The 19,260-nt window shown below is 39.7% G+C and overlaps 2 protein-coding genes across 2 annotated transcripts; one reads left to right on the top strand and one right to left on the bottom strand.

Annotated features, from left to right (window-relative positions):
- Positions 1-607: 607 nt before the first annotated feature.
- Positions 608-10,583, top strand: pptc7a (protein phosphatase targeting COQ7 a). The gene is made up of 6 exons (XM_036578837.1): positions 608-1,182; positions 3,229-3,408; positions 6,275-6,473; positions 8,435-8,558; positions 8,652-8,781; positions 8,879-10,583. The coding sequence occupies exons 1-6, from the start codon at positions 981-983 to the stop codon at positions 8,935-8,937; spliced, it is 894 nt and encodes a 297-aa protein (XP_036434730.1). The 5' UTR covers positions 608-980; the 3' UTR covers positions 8,938-10,583.
- On the bottom strand, positions 10,447-18,855 carry rad9b (RAD9 checkpoint clamp component B). The gene is made up of 11 exons (XM_036578836.1): positions 18,822-18,855; positions 18,585-18,655; positions 17,689-17,826; positions 17,367-17,481; positions 16,947-17,046; positions 16,654-16,760; positions 16,395-16,501; positions 14,935-14,999; positions 14,364-14,486; positions 11,483-11,736; positions 10,447-11,344 (listed from the first exon to the last, which is right to left on the bottom strand). The coding sequence occupies exons 1-11, from the start codon at positions 18,853-18,855 to the stop codon at positions 11,193-11,195; spliced, it is 1,266 nt and encodes a 421-aa protein (XP_036434729.1). The 3' UTR covers positions 10,447-11,192.
- Positions 18,856-19,260: the final 405 nt, after the last annotated feature.

Genomic DNA, 19,260 nt, shown 5'->3' with positions numbered 1-19,260 from the left:
CAAGTGATATACATATTAATAAAGACATAACGTACACTCTTAAAAAAAAGAAAATAGTTCTATATAGAACCTTGAACCTTGAACTTTCTGCATGACTAAAGGGTTCTCTGCGTGGTGAAATGATTCTTCAGACTGATGGACAATGTGCTGTAGATGGTTCTTTTTGAAAAGGGTTCTATATAGCACCAAAATATATATATGTATACACACACACAGACACACACACACACGCATATATAAAACAACACAACTATTTCACGATGGACTAATGTTGTCTTGCAAAACTGCCGATTACAAGAGGTGTAGGGAACCACTTCTACATTACACTGAGTTACATCTGAAGACCTGAGGTCAAAATACAGAGTAAAGAGTTATGAATGTCTGAAACCACATATTAGTACATTAAAGCGGATGCACTATAATTTGTAAAGAAGCAAGAAGTCTATCCTAGATGGACAGATAGACAGACTGCGGGACAAGAGAGCTCTTCAGGCCTGCTGTTCCAGAGGCTGACTGTAAATGAGCGCTGTGAAAAGTGTCCAAGTTGCGTAAGAGCCAGTGACGTCATGTCAGTCACAAGACTCTAGTAGTGGTTTTTCTCCGTAGCCAGCAGGCTAACTGTTAGCAAACTGTGCACAGAAGAAGACCGGTGGGATGGAGCCGAACAGGAACGCGAGTGTCGTGATCTTTGGATACGTTTAGAGAATTAAAGACACTTTTGGACCAAAATAATATGGACAGACTGATGTAAAGTGTTGACGTGAACGAGAAGAGGATCATTTGTGACGCTGTTCTGCGTTGAAAGTTGGGCTGTCGCTCTTGTTTAGTTAGCAGCTCAGTGCCGCAGTGGCCGCAGCACGGCTCGCTTTCTTGGTTGTAACAGTTAAAAGGTGGTGATTAAAAACGTGGGTCGGCTGTGATTAGGCAGGCTAGCCCCGAGGCAGGTCGGTTCAGGTGGGGCTGCTGCTGCTGCTCAGGTGATGTTGTCCGTTCTCTCTTACGGCAGACTGGTCGCCAGGGCTGTGATCGGCGGTCTCTCTCAAACAGACAGCCGCGATTACAGCCTGGTGTCGGCGAGCTTTGGATACGGGAAAGACTTCCGAAAGGGGATTTTGAAGAAAGGCATGTGCTACGGCGATGACGCCTGTTTCATCGCCAGACACAGATCCGCTGATGTCTTGGGTAAGTTGTATAGCTGTCGATCCCTTAGCATATCCCAAAACTTACAGTCGGCAGGCTGCGGTTTGCTTGGCAACAAAGCCAAGCATGTCTAGCATGCCTAGCTAGCGTCTCGCTTCTCGCGTTGGAAATGCTGCCGGGGTTTATCAGAATGCTTTCCAGCTGATTCAGCATTATATTAACTTGCGCCTTTTATTTGTTATACATCTGCTAAAACACTCATTAAATCAGTAGCCATATATCTCTTATTTGTGACCCGGTAAAACGTTCAATATATTGGCACTTAGCTAACTAGCTAGCTAGGCTAATGTCTTGATAGAACAATTGTCTTCCCTGTTTAGCGTCAGCACAGTTGTGTAACATAAGCATTCACTCTTCGTAGTGGCAGCTGTGTCAGCTAGCTAGAAACTTAGCTTGGATTTTCAGTATGTTAAACCAGAACGTAACTACATAAGGCCAGTTACGCATTTAGTCGATACATAATTTAAAAAAAAATTAAAAATGCAACGTGAGAGAGAGATCAGGTAATGCTAAACATCCCCTAGCCCCAGGCTACCCAACTAGCAATGTACTGACTCGTGAAAGAATAGTTTTTTCTGAACAGGTTCGTGTCAACAAATCAAGGGGTCTGACGCACAAACACAACTGAATCCGAACATTCTGTAGCACCTAGACTATTGTTATGGCGTTATTAGCTAAATAATATTAACAAAATTCAAATATTTATTGCACATTTTTATCTCATGGAGACATTTTATAAAATTATAATAATTAGTAATTATAGTATACTAATTGTATAGTAACAACCTCTTCAAATGCGATTTTCGAGTTACGAGAATGTCGCTGGCTTTCTTTTCTGTTTTTGAAGTAGCAACATCAGACTCGCTGATGTGAATCTCTTTGTGTATGGAAACACTGAGTACAAAGTTGCCTTGACGTGCATCAATGAATTATTGAATCGGACATTCGATTCATTAAAACCAACATTTTAAAGAGTCGGTTCGGTAAAGTGACTCGTACTTTACTACTGGGAAACAAAACTACTAATGACGCTTCTTTTGGATGGTGGGAGGGACTTTTTCAACCCAGTCAATTAAATGTGCTCTTCCCTCCACTGGTAGGTCAGTTATTCATACACTTTATGAACTGTAATAGAAAGAATTTTAGGAGCAGCACTTGCACTGACGAGGTAGGAGCTTAGTAAAGCAGGTCAAGGAGGTGAACCCCTAATTCAAATGGATTCAACATGTTATCTGACCTAGTAGATAAAAGTGGCTGGTCATAAATCCACCTCAACAGCTAAACCTTATCCACTTGAGTGTGTAGATCACTGCAGTTGAATTGACAACAAGAAGCACGTTTGTCTCAACATGACTGTAGGATCTCAATTTCGAGAGTGTTAAACTCAAACAACAAAACTACCAAACAAAACAATGGACTAGTTTTAAAAAGAATGTAACCTCTCTTTTTTTTTGTTTTTTTTTGCAGTCAGCTTCATTAGTTGATTTTGGTTCATACTGGCACATAGCCTAGTTGTTTTAGGCTGTCTAAGAGTTGCTGCTGCTGTAAAGCTCATGAGAAGAAGCAGGCTGAATATACAAAGGGACTTGCCTTGTATGGTCACACGAGAGTCTCAGCATTATCTCTGTCAAGGGACCAGTTAGGAGGGCTGTCTTTGAATGGAAATTCCCTCTCTTATTTGCAAACCAGTTTGGGTAATGTGCAGGACGATTTTAGGCTGTGATAAAGGCTTTAGGCTTTCAGCAGTTAATTGTGACCAATGAAAAACTATTTTTCATGCTTGATGAACGTTCCAAAAATTCCTACAAAGTGTCATTGTCCTTTATTCTCTATCTTTCCAAAGCCTGTTTCCTGCCTGTTTGCCAACAGTGTTGTTTCTTTTGCAGTGAAGGGCACAGCTGCCTGACGTCACAACTGCTGCTGTTCTTGGTCACCTCATGAGCAGTCTATTATGTTCTTTTTTCTTCTCAGCATTGTGATCTTTTTAACATTCTGTTTTTCCCTTTTGATTCTTTTCTTCTCCTGTAGGTGTGGCTGATGGAGTGGGTGGTTGGCGTGATTATGGAGTAGATCCCTCTCAGTTCTCTGCAACCCTAATGAGGACTTGTGAGAGGCTGGTCAAAGAAGGTCGCTTTGTACCCAGTAACCCAGTGGGAATCCTTACCACCAGCTACTATGAGCTCCTTCAGAACAAAGTACCTCTACTAGGTGAGTGTTTAGTACCAGGCCTTATGCTCCTAGATGAATTTATAAAGTGTTTAAGAAGGTTTTGAACCACCACAAGCCTCCAGAATAGCGTCAGTGTGCCTTGGCAGAGATCCTACAAGTCTCTCGAACTGTATGGGATGCATGCAACGCCATTCCTACAAATTACACTCCCTCAGTTGGTGTTGTGATGAGGGTGGTAGAATGATGGTGGCTGTGTAAAGCCCTATTCTAGCTGGATCAGTTTTACCAGAGGAGGTCCAGTAATGTAATTTGTGCATGACTTGACTGGCCGAGTCGTATAGGATAAAGGATCTGTGTAAATTACGCCTAATAGCCCAGATAGAAACATCATCATGTGGACATTTACATCAGCATTATTCAATAAGTGCCACACTTCTGAACAGTAACACCTTGTGCAGCTAAATGGCATTTAGATTAGCATTAGGCTGGTAAAGTGAGACCATTTAGTTTCCAAAATGCGACCCAACAAAACAGAAAACGCACTGCCTTGAGAAAGGGTACTCTGGAGGTATTTTATTTTCTTTCTCCTTGTAATTTGGCCATCACAATAATGTTGTAGATTTCAGTAGCCTTGTCATGTCACTGGGTCAAATCAAGCTCCATTTGAGCTGTCTTTAGAAAAAAAAAAATGGAGGTGTCAGTTTCTGTTACCCAGTTTTTTTATTACACACTATGATGCTGATTTGAACATGATTACTACTTTACTGGGAAAAAAGACACTGCAGATTTGTACTGGATTAAAATCACAGATCTTTTTGGTAATCACTGAAATTACAGCACCTCCCCAGGTAAAAGTAATCCAGCCTGAATAGGGCTTAAGACATCAGTCCAAAATTCCCCCTAGATGTTCAACTGAGTTGAGATCTGGTTACTCCAAAGGCCATAGCATACGATTTACATTATTTTCATACTCCTCAAACCATTCAGTGATCCTTCATGCCCTGTGGATGGGTCACTGTCATTTTGGTAAAGACCACTTCCAACAGGAGAGAAATGTTTCGTCACAGGATAAAGGTGATCAGTCAGATTTACTTTGTATTGATTTGCAGTGACCCTTCCCTCTAAGGGGACAAACCAATGACGGCAAACCATGACAGCAAAATGCTCCCGGTAGCATGACAGAGCCACCGGACCCACCCACTATAGGGGTCAAGCAAGCAGGCCTGTACCGTTTCCTTGGTGTGCACCATACATGCACTCCCCACTTGTCGAGAATATGGTGAAGGACCACTTACTTCACAGTCAATTTTTCCATGTCTTTGTTGATCACTGCCTATGTTTTTGCACCTCTGAACTCTTATGTGCAATTGTATCTTTGAAATGAAGGGTTTACGCACTGCAGCCCTACTATAATATCCCTCCATAAGTAGTTATTGATGGACTCTTGCTGATCGTCTGATTATGTTTTGATTTGACATTCTCAGTCAGCTGAGGAAGTTGCTGTTCCTGTTTTTCCTTATATATTGCATTAATGCAAGATCATCGCGGTCAATGAATGAGTGCTTTCAACCACCGTTTTCCGACTCTATTGACTGATGTCTGTCCACAGATCTAAATGCAGATGTCACTTTACTTACTGTTCTATTGAAACAGTAGCCAATTGAGCAGTTTTTGTGACTGAAGCTACTGCCATCTGTGACCCAGTAATGAGCCCTCTTTCAAAGTCACTTAGATCTTTTCCTGACACCATCTTTATCCAAAATTAAGGTCAACTGGGCCTGCTCAACTTTTTTTATACATGCCGCATGTCAGTTAAAATGAGTAGACCCCACATAGTGATATTTTTTGCATAAAATACAAAAGGACTTCTTCTGTCTGTAATTTGTCTTTTCAAATGAATAATCGATTAAGTGGAATGATACATTCTTGTATACCCCTGTTTTTGTATGCATTTGAATATGCAAATGAATACATTCAATAACCAAATGTTGCAGGCCGTAAACACCAGAATATAATTTATGCATTACAAAAATAATTTTAAAACAAGACTTCCCACATACTACACTTTCTATCTGACCTTCAAGTCAGAGAAAGCTTTTTTGAACACTGTAATTTAAGTCTGTATAGACCACAGGTCTCAATTACGGTATGAGTCAGAGAACGGCTTCCCACAGTTGTGCCTCTAGAATCTGAGACTGATGTTCTTGTCAAAGGAGCTTTGCATGCAGAAATTTCTTTGCCATGTTTTGCATGCGCCAACATGTGGGATAAAATGAACCAATATGCAGTGTACCTAAGGAATGGAGACCGTAAATTTACATGCCACCCCACTCAAGAGGCAAGACTTTATTTAGGCTTCATTTTTAATGTCTTTTGGGTCATTTTTTTTAGTCGGTCAGTGGCTATGGTTATATAAAACCTTGTAATTGTATTACTGTGCACATAATGAGCCATCCTATGTAGTACCTATGGCTATGACCAAGCCAGTTAAGTTTTGTGGTTGATGAGTCATGAGCAGTGGGGTGTAGCCATTCAACATTTTTATTATACATTTTATATATATATATATATATATATATATATATATATATATATACACACACACACACACACACACACACACACACACACACACACACATATCTGTACAGTTTGTTACTGCTCTGTGCTAAATTCCAAAGGAACTTTATTCCTTGCTTCGCTCAACACATGGCTTACATGAGAAGGAATGACAACACAGTTGACTGACTTGATTCAAGTAAATGGTGAAGTCCTGATTAATGTTGTGCTGATTTGTCAGTGGTTACACAGTATCTTTTCTAGTTTATTTCCTTCTCACATTAATTTGGTCTTTTAAGTATTTAAATATGTCTTAGCGTCTAATAGCTGTGTTCTGTCCCTTCAGGGAGCAGCACAGCCTGCATAGTGGTGCTGGACAGACAAAGCCATCGGCTTCACACAGCAAACTTGGGTGATTCAGGCTTCCTGGTTGTTCGTGGAGGGGAGGTAGTCCACAGGTCTGATGAGCAACAGCACTATTTCAATACCCCCTTCCAGCTTTCAATTGCTCCCCCAGAGGCAGAGGGCTCTGTCCTTAGTGACAGGTAAGGCATCACTACGTTTCCCTCTTCTTTCCACTTTGGTAATGCAACAGAGGCAGGATTCCCTGCTGGAAGATGCCTTGAATAAGACATAATCATTACTGGTAAAAAAAAGGGCTTCATTAACTTCTCATGCTGAGTGTTTGGTTATTAACTTCTCTGGATCACTGCCCCCCCCCTCCCACTGGTGGGAAACAAATCACTGTTGAAATGCTGAATAGTAAACGTTATTCCTGCAAAGGTTTAAGAAATATTATTATTAAAGTCATCAACTTTGCTTTACTTTTACTTTTTCATTAATGTTGTCATCAGCAGCATGGCCGCATTTTGGCATATGCTTTGTATGCTGAACTGCAACCGTTGGTGCAAGAAAACTTTATCTTGCTCTCAAGGAACATCTTGATATAGGACAGCGTTTCCACAGATTACAAGGGTAGCAACATGTTCATGTGTTATTTCGACTCGTTCCAGCAGTGTGCCAAGAGCCATGCTGTGTCCAGTCACCAAGGGAATTTTAATGGGTGGGGAGGGAGCCAGTGAGTGCTGGATAGCTGCCACTGACAGTGTTCGTCCAAAGTCTAATCACACACAGGGTCGACTAGAGGCCCTCTCCATATCAACCAATCCTGTTACTCTACTAGGAGGAATTTTTTTTAGCCGTTGTACTTTTAACAAGTAATTATTGTGAGCCTCTCACGTGTTTTAGCCATCTGAACTTGCTTGCTAATCTAATCTCACAGCTCTCAGCGGGCATGCTTTTACTTTGATCTCCGAATTAACATACAAAGGGAACTAAACATCTAAAATCGATCAAACATCCGAAACAAAAAAAGCGCTCCGGTACTATTATTATATGTTCAGTTTGGTTACATTACCAGGTTTGTGAAACATTTACCTAGTTTGTGACACTGCAGCCAAGGTCAATCTTCACATGATCTGCATTTGTCCCTAAATAGGTGAGCCAGTGGAAATAGTGATTTGTGGTCAGATGTTCTCTAATCTATAATACTTTAATCTGTTCCATTTTCTCTTATTTTTAAACTCAGGGACAGCACAAATCTAAAAATGAAGGGGATGGACAGTAGCTTGGATTGGCTGGGCTCAAAGAGAGATGGCCACAGCTCATGAGAGCCCAGAGTTAGTGACCTTCCAACAATTGAACTCAACACTTTAGCACAGGTCTAAAAGTGTACGCATGCAGCATAATACGTAACAACCAATGAACTTGGGATGAACAGTTCTTTTAGTACTGCTGAGCAAGGTCAAAATGAAAAGCTGATCTGGCTGAATTCCTGAGTAAAGATTTTGTGGAGTGAAAAGCATATACTGTGGATCTAGTTGTGACCATAACACATTTGACTGTGTTAGATGCTCCAGGAAATATAATCAAGGTACAGCGGTTTTATATCATATGAACTACAAATGAAATCCAAGACTGCGCTCAAACAGAATCAGACCTGTTTAGGATATAATTAGGGCACTGTAGAATAAAGACATTTAAGACACAAGGTATCAAAAATCTAATCAGATCAGAGCAAACATCGTACCGAACCTGAAAACGTGTACTGTTGCACCCATAGATAACCCTGTCAGGAACTAGCATACAACATTTAGAGTACAGTTCAATCAAACGTGCTACATTCCAGGCCCCTTAGATTGTCAGTGAATAAAAAAGATTTCTGCATGATTGGTCACAAGTGAAATTTAACTCACATACACGGAAACATTCATCACACGGAGATTCATCAATGCTGCTCATGTGTCATATACATGCCATTAACCCTGAAGTCGATAAATATCAAATTGTTCTTTCTAAGCTCAAAAACAAGCAAGCTGTTAGGATAAAAAAACTGTCCAAATATGATTTCAGTTAATCCCTTTAATTACAAGAGCCTATACACAGTTCCCTCCTGGTTTCTCAAGAATGCAATCCATTACAATCATATGCCTCTGTTCTCTCATAGTCCTGAAGCTGCTGACAGCTCATTCTTTGACGTTCAGCTAGGAGACATCATTCTCACAGCCACAGATGGACTCTTTGACAACATGCCAGACTACATGATCTTACAAGAACTCAAAAAGCTAAAGGTACAGGCTTGACCTTTTGATGATCACTATACGTAGAAATGTTACCAAAAGTTTGTAAGTGGGGTGCTAAAGTTATGTTGTACTGTCTTCTAGTATACAAATTATGAGAGCATCCAGCAGACAGCCAAGAGTATTGCTGAGCAGGCCCATGTTTTGGCCTATGATCCCAATTACATGTCACCTTTTGCACAGTTTGCCAATGACAATGGACTGAATGTAAGAGGTGAGTATTATTCAAGTATTGTATTTTTTTGTTCGTCTCTAGCTGCTCAGACAAGACTTCTAACAAAGAATTCTCTCACTTTGTACTAATTCCATAGGAGGAAAGCCAGATGACATCACAGTTCTGCTGTCAATCGTTGCAGAGTACACAGATTGATGCTTGTTCTGACTGCTCCTCTTGTTGTCTTCCTATTGTTCACTGGAGTGGTCATTGCTTCCTGCTGGCAGGATGAGGGCTGATTAAATTTTTCCTTTCTTTGGCAAGGATCTAACCTTCAACCTCTTCCATGGGTTTTTAGCATATCTTTCTCACTCTCATTTTCAGTTATGACCTTTACCTTCAGCATGTGGCTGAACAGAAAATAATAGTCCTCTTTTTACATCTTGATATGAACCAGTTAAAATGGGCTAGCATTGCATCTGCTCTTCAGTAACTCAGCTGTTCTGGGCTTGATGAGAGCTTTTACAGGTGCCTGGTCTCACAGTGATCTTGTAATGAATGGTAAACTATCAGCATGTAATAAATGTTTTTAAAGAGAGATAATACATAAATGAGATGTCAAAGATTAAGGGGTCTGGAACCAACAAATGAAGAAAGAGCTAAGCTCAGGATGATGAGAGATTGATACATTAACATAACCATAAAAGAGCTCTCCAAAAGGTACATCTCTTAAGCAAGGATATGCACCCTAAAAATAACCAGTGAAACGATAAACACTGATCCCACATCATGTGTGAGTGATTATCATGAAAATGGTACCGTCACGCCAATACTAGACTATCTCTGAGGAGTCTACAGAAGAGTTGGGGCTAAATGTGTTGCCATGCCAATGGCAAAGCCAGGGGAGATCAACTCAACTGAGAGGAATCTCTACAAATGCCAGTTTTGCCTGTTGAGTCTCTAGAACGTCCCTTTATCTGCATCCTCAATCCAAATCTAATCAAATCTTTATAAATGAGCCTCTGATGGACATCAGCTATGTTCTGAGCCTAGTAAACTTAAAATGGTGTCATGTAAAGTCCATTTGGCTTAGTCTAAATGAACTGACTGCATATACAATTGAATCATTGTTAATTAATCATCAAATGAAAATGCCTTACTCCAAGTAAATGGCAAAACAGAAACCTGTTCTGGATGCTTTATTTGGTAAACGTTGGTAATATGATCAGCCTTGGCTCTGTAACGATCCAAGTAACCATAACACCGTTTCAGGGTCCAGGGCAAAGTGCTGTAGTAACTTTGCAAAGGGAGACAACTGTAATGCTTTTTTCTGTTTTATCGCTCTCTCTTTTTTAAATATTAAATATTTTAAATATTTATTGTATCAGACCAGTGTTCTCCCCTTACCACCTAATGTGAGCTGTTATGTAACTGACAATGTAAGAGACTGCAAAGGTTTTATGTTAAGAGGAAAAAAAACTTTTAATGCTATGTCAACCACTTTGGAGGTTCTTATGCTATTGTGTGTATGTATTTGCACAAATGTGCGTATGTGTGTTTGAATGAGATGTATGTATAAGGTGTATATATAAACTTGCTGTATATTTATGTATGATGTATGCATTTGGCAAGTGTAGGCTATTACACATCAGACATTGTATATGAAAGTAACCTATATTTGATAAGTGTGTGGGTTCTGTGTTTATTTTGTTTTCTTGCTCTGCGTTTTTTTTTTTTTAACTTAATTTTAAATATTCCTTGAGGTGTATACTGTTAACGCACAAGGCTAATGCTAGCATCTGTGAATGCTTAAAGTGGATATGTGATGGGTCACATGATCTAATAAAGGTTTATTTTTTTAACTTGTGTGCTGGATTTATTTGAGAATAAGTAATAAGATGGTATTCACTGTTATGCACTTCCAAAGCCTTTGTGCTCATGCACATATTGATGTAGTTAAGCAAATTTTAATGCAGAAGGTATTCACTAGTGCACAAGTACATTTCATCAAAGCCACTTTGAAAATTCAAGCAATTTGGAATAAAATATTTATACAAATGTTCCTCCATAAACACTGGAGTGGTAAACCACAGAGGATTCATTTAAGTAGTTGTATTGAAGCTTCCATCTCAACTTTTAGATATTTTGATAGAATGTGTAATTGCTACAAAAATATAACACTTGAGTAAGGCACATAACTGAAATTAACATATACACACACAGAACTGAAACAAAATGTGAATAAATGAAAAGAAATGACATATTGTTGTTCTAAACTGTAAGAAATCACTGTCCCAATATAATATTTGATTGTTTTTATAGCCACATCAAAGTTAAAGAGCCTGGTTTAAATATATTTACAGTATCAACCAATATGGAAGAGTGTAGTCTATATCTGCATACTCTTAGTGCCTCTAAACTACATGCAATTGTTAAATCTTCTTTGTCTCCCTTTTGGTATGTTACCTGAATTACTCTTCCACTCTGACACCATCATCTCCAGCATCATCCTCGATGTCACTGGCACACACCAGGCTGGGCAGTTCTGATGCATTGCCATCTGCCAGGTTGCTCAATACAGCTCCAAAGAGCAGAGAATGAATCTGGTATAAAACAATATTGACTCAAAGGATGGAGTGTCCCCATATTTTATTATTTTATTATTTTAGTGAGAAAATGAAAACTATTCCACTATTACATTTACTACTTAAATCTTTGTGCATAACCTGCAAATTTCAGCTTACATGACAAGATCCAGCACTAACACCCCATACCACTTTAGGTCTTAAAAGGTCCACTTCTTCTCTGTGGAGTTGCAGGAGATTCCTCATGTGGAAGGCTGGGCAGAAGACTGGACTTCCCTGGCTAGAGGCCACCTGCTCCCGAGGAGGGAAAGTTGAATGCTCGGATGGCACGCCAGCAACCTCTGCCTCTAAAGGACCCTCATGTATGGCGATGTCCACTATGGAGTTGTCAGCTATGGGGGTGCTTGCTGGACAGACATCACTGATGTTCCTAATTAAAGATGAATTACAGCAACATTCAATATCTAGCAAGAAAAATTTCTCCACCTTTTAAACAAATCTAAATCATTGGCTATGATGTACATTTGCATCTGTTGCATATGCATAAACCCAAAACACAGAACCAGATGCTGGGCTACTCTATCAGCCACGTGACTGCTGTAGTTACTATGGCACGTGCATGCATGTGTGACAGAACAGAATGAGAAGAGGCCAGAGAAGGAAGCTGAGGGGTGGGGTGGGGCGGGTGCAAAAGTAAGGGAAGGAATGGCAAATGTTGGAAAGTGAATGCAATTTTCCCTCAGGGAGAGTGTACTATATTAGGATTTGGCCCTGTCTCAGCTATGACAGCTATAAAACCTCCTCTCTTCTGCATGTGCCTAGCAGCATAGGGTAGGCCAACAGCTACAGTCTACAGTACGTTGTCTACAGTCTCTTGACTTTATTTTATACAATATCTGAATTATGCAAATGCTGACATATGTGGTTACTAAATTACTTTGGCAAATGTAGAAGCAGTTCTGAAAGAAAGCAAAGTGAAAGACCTGTCCATTGGCTTCTACAAACAGCAATTCAGTTTTTGTAAATCATTTTCTAAGAAATTTTGGCTCTGTATTCTAGCACAGTGGAACTGAAATGGCTTGATAACTGAGAAGTGCAGACAGTTACTTTATTTTCACTTCTGCAACCTTAACCATTTCTTATCATTTAAGGTCAATAAAACTATTTGGGCAAACAACTAAGTTTTAAATGGAATGCATGTTCTGTTAGAGACCCATTGTTTTTCCATTTAAACTAGAAGACATTTTACTACTTACTTTTCATTCTGAAAAAGAAGGAGCACACCTTATTCTGTTTGTTTAACTTGATCTCAGTCTTTAAAGAATTAAAGAATACAGATAAGATTGGGCACCACTGATGTAGAAATATACGGCATCTATGACAGAGCAGACAAATCATACATGTCAAACATATCCAGGAAATAATTCTATGAGGTCCAGCTAATCTGGGCAGACTGAGAAAAAGGCAACCCTGTTTTAAAAGGAAGAAGACTGTCAGTCAAATACAACAAATTAGGGCTTGCAAACACATAATTTGTTTCTGTGGTGAACCTGCATGTGTTATCAGTGTTGGCACAAATTTGTTTTAACTACCAGGTTGTTGATAACAACCATAGGTCTGCACTACAGTGGCTGTTATCGGCATTCAGCTATCTACATTACATTTTGGATCAAACCTTCCTTCCTTTTTACTTTTGCTATCAGTTGTAGGCTGGCCACTATTTATATTAATCAATATTTTGTGCACTGTTAAAAAAATAGCTAATACACTGTATTATATTGTACAATATAAACCCCTCATTAACAAATTATGATTGTAAATCTTATCTCACAAAGTCAGTTCAAAGAAGCCTGTGAGGACTAACATACTACCAAGGACTTTGCCTTAGAAATGGATGTGTGCCAAAGACACGGCCTTCAAATGCCTGTGCAACAGGTCAGCTATGACGCAGGACCTGCTTACGGTTGACCCAGATGTGAGTGAACCGGCTGGCACACTAATTCACAGTACACTGCACGGAAAGCTTCAGTGACATCACTGTCCCGGATGGACAGGTCGCAGGGGGTGATGCAGCCTGTATGGCCCTGGCTACGCCTTATCCTATATAGCAAAGTAAAGGGAAGGATATTGAAAGCTGCCACTCAACTAAGAGCTTAGTCGTGACAGCTGGCGGACAGGAGAGGAGGCTGGTTTTGCATAAGAAATGACAGCAATAGGACGATAATGAAAGAGGTAGTATACATTTTAGGGAAATGCATTTATACTATCCTGAACTGCAATTTGATGTACTACAGTATTAAACATGCACGGTAAAATTATCGTGGACACCAGTCACTTGACTTTTGCCCTCTCAGACATTAGTTTTTTCCAAACCTGTACTGCAGTGTGTGCCAATGTTTTGGTCTGTAGCCTGCTGGCTAATCTAACATTAACGTCATAAAAATATTTATTGAAGAAGCTACATGGTAGGTAAATAAAGTTACCTCAATGTCTTTATTGCGTTTTGTTTGTCAAAAGTCCATGTGCAGACTTGAGCTTGATGCTAACTCATAATAGACAATCTCACATTCACACTAGCAGAAATAAGCATTCTTACTGCTTACTACTGTTTTTTTTTTTCAGGCAACTACTAAACTAAAGAGTTCCACATTAAGCAAAGTTATATAATGATATGTGTGACATACTCATGATAATTTTTGGCAATTTTTATGGTGGTACATTATAGATACTAGTTGTTTCCATGCTGTATTTTATTTTGGAGCAGCTTTACAGCTCTTGGTGAAGGTCTCAGTGGTCTATGGCAGGGATCTCAACTCCATTAGTACCTGCAAAGGCACATGTTTCGTCACTGTGTACAGAAGAAATTTGCCTGTGAACTAGAATCTACTGTACAGTCTACAAACTAAATGGTGACACAAAAACAGTTCAATCAGTCAACTGTTCTTGTTTTGTTTTCATAAACAAACCGTCATGTGTGTCACACTTTACCCCTAGGTTGTAAATTGTGACATATTTGCTCCAGATATATTTGACATTCAAAGCGAATAACTCTTTCACCTTGGCACTGGAGCTTCCTGGACAATAGAAACCTGCGACAGATTCTCGCTGGCTGGAATCACTAGAGTGGACAATACCACAACAGCCTCCAGCACCATATCCTCCACACTGAAAGACACTGGCCTGAGAGACAGTATGAAGCACATCACCAAAAACTGGTATGCATGATGATACTGGAATTATACTGGTATCGGCAGATATTTACTTTAAAAAGGCATCGAACAGATATTTACATTTGGCTGACATTTCAAACTAAACAAATTTGATGATGCATTTATTGTACAGCACATTATATGTGATGCTGTGCTACTCTGCTAAAATAGCTGCATTTTATCGTATTTGTAACCCTACAGACATACGTTAGATATAGATGTAGCCCCTCATTTTTATGTATCGGCATCAGCAAATACATAACTGAAAAATACCAGACATCCACATCGGCCCTCAGTTCCCATATGGGTGCATCACAACCAAAAACATTAAAAATTTATTTGTGAATTGAAAGGTCAACTAATTGAGTTAACATGTTTTTTTTATATTTTGTTGTGTATCGAAGCAAATGCACACTTACCTTCCAGGTACACCAAAGTGGACAGACACTGGAAGACCATGGGTCTCAGCAAATGACAGTAAACCCTAAAAATAGGTGTACTTTAACTGTGCTGACACCAAACTTCTACACATTCATCATAAAAGTTCAAAACATAGATGAACATCCACCTCACAAGCAATGTACGCTATGCAACCATTAAGGACACGCTGACCTCCTCACTTTGGGCAACACGATTGGGGTACTTCCAAACAGTCATGAGTGTTATGGACACAGCGTGCTGTCCAACTCTGTAACTCACTGTGACAGTTTAGTGGCCTGCCAATGTAGCAGCAATCTGCCCTACTGCTTCAGTCACTCACACAAACACAGCAGAGATACTGCCCAGAACAGCCAACCCAAACATGTGTAATGAATGTTAACACTGGAGGGGGATCCCACTGCCCCCTAAGCTTTTGAAATGAGGGTCAAGGGTTACAAGAGTCAGTATAGAACAAACCTGGGCTCATAATTAACTAAGCTGGGCATATTTCGAAAAGCGGAAGCACCACACGTATAACAATGGCCCTTTACAGAATTTCTTGCGTTTTGTTGTTAGGATATCATGCACATCATAAGTTTCAGCTACAAAAAAGCTCTCAAAACCCCAAAGATCACTGTTATCACTCGAGGCAAATAAAGATAAACTGGAGTGGGCCTGTTTGTGCTTCTATGCAAACACAAGAAGCACAGCAAAAACACGAACTGGGAATGAATATGGGATCGAAAAACACAGATATCACAGTGAAAGATGGAGAAATATTTTACCACAAAGCGACAGCTGACTTAAAATTGTAAAGAAAGTGCCTTGATGTCTGGGTCCACGTTATAAACATTTTAAAGGCTATTTTTCGCCTGTGTTCAACAAGCAGCTCCTCTATCATAACGGCTCTTTACCTCTTTTTCTTTCACTCATTGGCTGTTGCCTGCATCAATCGTTCAGTTACATTGCTGACCATCTCATACTACAGAACTCGTGAACATTCCGAATTGTAAAAATCGAACACTGAAAATATCGGACGTCTGTCAGAACTGTCATTACAACCTGGAATAAGAACATGAATGACTGAACTTAAAACACAGCTGTGAGCACACAAGTATAGCTTCTCAAGGGCGAGTTCAAGTGAACATGATAGGCACACTGGCTTCTGAACATCTGGGTACTGGGACAGAAATAAGTCACCATAAAAATGAATATGGCTCCCCTAATGGAGCCCCACACCTCTCCCACAACATAAACCCACAGTCAAACACAAACATAAGTAATAAAACACTAGTATGGGAACATTCAGAGCAGCCATAACCCACTTCTTTGGACCCCAGAATAGAAAGTCATTCCCACACTGCACATTATGTAATACCTTCTTTTCATTCATAGCTTATCAAAATTTTGCACAAGTGCTTCTCAATGCTCCTTTTCAGTGACTACTGTAGGTTCTTACCCTCAGTTCTTTTAAACAGAAGGTTGCATCTGAGTCCACCCCAACCTGAAAGTAGTCAAACTCATCAGGATGCACAGACATCTCTGTATACATGCTCCTGATGTGATCTGGAACCAAAACAACAGAACAAGATAGAAAAATATTCTGTAAAATTTACTTTTGTAACAGTCAATAAATATTACTTTAGGACTGGATATACAATTCTAATATTTTTTGTATTCAAAAACATTGCAGCAAATCAACTGAAGTAGCAACTGACCGTTCTCCTCTTCAAAGTAGCTCTTAAATTTTACTTTTATAGGTGATATGGAGAGTGTGATTTCCTCTTGTGAGGTTGGGAAGTGCATCACAATGTCACTAAGAAGTCTGAGAAAATAAACAGTTTCTGCTTTACAAAAAGCTACCACAATTCAACCTGAAAGACCAATCTCAATGGCCAAACAGATTGCTGTAAAATGCTACCTGTATTTCACTAAACATCTCTAACAATATGTGGAATTACAAACACTGAGAAAAATCACAACAAATTCTAGATAAGAAGAAAATACTTACTTTGGCTGTGCCTTTAGAATGTTAGGACAAAGGTGTGTTGGAAACACAGCTTGCAGAGCTTCACACTCTTGGTACCCCAAGTTATGTGTCTTGGTTATTCCTGCCATTTATAACACAAGGTAAAACGCATGTAATTATTAAGAACCTAAGATATTTAGTCTTATGTCCAGCTTCACAATTACATCCACCTTTTTTACATTTACAACTATGGTTTTCACGTGTAATCACTACATCATAATTGTTAAATATGTGAACTTCTTGTATAAGATTGATACTTGACAATTCACAAGCACAATGCTGGTTAGAAAGATTACTATTGGAGGCAGTAGGCTATTATATACTGCCCCCTGGTGCGTGCTTTGAGTTTCAGTAACGCAGCTCTAAATTTTAGGAAAGCTGATTCATGCAGAGCCAACTTACCATGTTTGCAGTTAAACTGGAATATCACCCTGTTGTTTAAGAAGTTGATAGATAACTCACATCTGTACACATTGCGCTCTATTGTGGCCACGCTACGGAAGAGGGGCAGCACTGACTGAAGAATAAAGAAAACATTCAGCGCTTATGAACACTTGTCAAGGCAAATGGGGTTGCTATTCTGACAGCTCTTATTGCAGCTAAAAGTTACAATATAGCTGACTGAGATTTGTTTGGTGTGAATCGTGTTAGAAATTATATACTATACCGGCCAAAAACAGTGTAAACGATAGAAAATATATAGAAATAAAACACTTTTTGATACCTTCAAAGACACTTTGCACTTGACAGTTTTATTTTCTTTAAGTTCATCTAGGTTTGGGGTATAGTGTTGAAAGAACAGGGGTGAGAAGAGGAAGCAGGCATATGCTGAATGTGCTGTGTTCACTGCCCTAACAGCGAGCTGTGGAGAGGGAAAAAAGAAGGACAGAGCTAATGTGAGGACATAAGACGGGGCTAGACACTCCAGTCCTGGAAGGGCGGACTCCTGCACAGTTTGGTGGTTCTCCTGCTCAAGCACACCTGATTCAACTCAACAGTTAATTGTCAGGTTTAGTTGGTGTGCTTTAGCAGGGAGTGGTGTGCCATAGCAGGGAAACACCAAACTGTGCTGGACACCAGCTCACATTTTCTCACCTTTCTCATCTCATCTATGGCTGTTTTACATCAGCATATCACAGTGGAATACAGTCACTCACAACTTTTTTATACACAGCTACATTGTTGGCACAGTTAAAAACTGCTGCCTTACACAATCTGTACTAGCTAAGCTATGTTCTAGCCCAGAGGTTCTCAAATCTAGTCCTTGAGTTGAGCACCACTGCTATAGCCTTTCATCAATGGTCAGCTGGTGACCACAGAACTGTTCTTGTTCTTGACTACAGATGGACTCGCTACAGTTCATTATTGTACACCTACATAGTGAACCAATAAGGTAGATGGAGCTCATAAAGTGATCAAAACAGTGAAAGTACATGGGAGTGCAGGTCTTGATGTATTTGCATTGTTCACAATTCACTGTAAGGGCTTTGCCTTTTTGGCCACTTGATGTAGCTATTAGATATTAGATAAGTTATATAGCTGTAGATTTATACAGAAAGTGGAGACTGTCTAAGCTTTTCATTAAAAATATGTATTTTATGAAGTTACGTAGCTTGTTACCCCTTTCTGCAATGGCTCCAACCAAATTTCATCACCAATCCGTGACAGAGCATGAACAGCCCTTCCAAACACTGTAAAAGGACATGTTCTCTGTGAGTGAGGAAAAAGCAATCAAACCGCCCATCTCGCTCCACAGCGTTCCTCGCGGTATAATTAACATACGGTTTCCACAACTTTACCTTTAGGGTAAACCTCTGGTATGACTGATAATATAGAAAATATAGATAATAAACATACCCTTTACACCATGTCCTTCAATAATGCACCTCATTTGTTTGCAATGGTGGTCAGCCACAAGTGGGTCACAAGCTAGCTAGCTAAGAAGCAATGTCTAAAAGTAGTAACTTATCCAAGGGACTCGATAACACGATTTATTTAACTGCAACCATTAAAACTTGACTAATGTACAAACCATGGTGCTATAAAAAATAGTTAATTTCGCTTCCTTTCTCGAGCCAGAAGACATATTAGTGGTACGTAACCGTGTTAGCTAGCTGGTAACAAGAGGCTCGCGAGCGCAGTTGGCGCCATCTGGAGGCTGAAATGACTCGGGCATCAGTGGCGGTATGAATCGGCGATACTCGACTCGCGAATGTGTACACTGCATACATTTACATGCATTTAATAAAATTAAAATGTTCCAAAAGCCATAACATGAAATACCAGAATGTAACAC

The sequence above is a fragment of the Colossoma macropomum genome, unplaced genomic scaffold, assembly GCF_904425465.1.
Source record: "Colossoma macropomum unplaced genomic scaffold, Colossoma_macropomum, whole genome shotgun sequence".
Classification (NCBI taxonomy): domain Eukaryota; kingdom Metazoa; phylum Chordata; class Actinopteri; order Characiformes; family Serrasalmidae; genus Colossoma; species Colossoma macropomum.
Note: the sequence above shows the minus strand (reverse complement) of the source record. Positions and strands in the feature narration are given on the sequence as shown.

Coding starts and splice junctions, on each gene's coding strand:
- pptc7a (XM_036578837.1), top strand. CDS start 981: ATGTTGTCCGTTCTCTCTTACGGCAGACTGGTCGCCAGGGCTGTGATC. Junction 1,183..3,228: donor CAGATCCGCTGATGTCTTGG/GTAAGTTGTATA, acceptor CTTCTCCTGTAG/GTGTGGCTGATGGAGTGGGT. Junction 3,409..6,274: donor GAACAAAGTACCTCTACTAG/GTGAGTGTTTAG, acceptor CTGTCCCTTCAG/GGAGCAGCACAGCCTGCATA.
- rad9b (XM_036578836.1), bottom strand. CDS start 18,855: ATGAGGTGCATTATTGAAGGACATGGTGTAAAGG. Junction 15,000..16,394: donor TCTGTTTAAAAGAACTGAGG/GTAAGAACCTAC, acceptor ACCTATTTTTAG/GGTTTACTGTCATTTGCTGA. Junction 11,345..11,482: donor TAAAGTGGTATGGGGTGTTA/GTGCTGGATCTT, acceptor CCATCCTTTGAG/TCAATATTGTTTTATACCAG.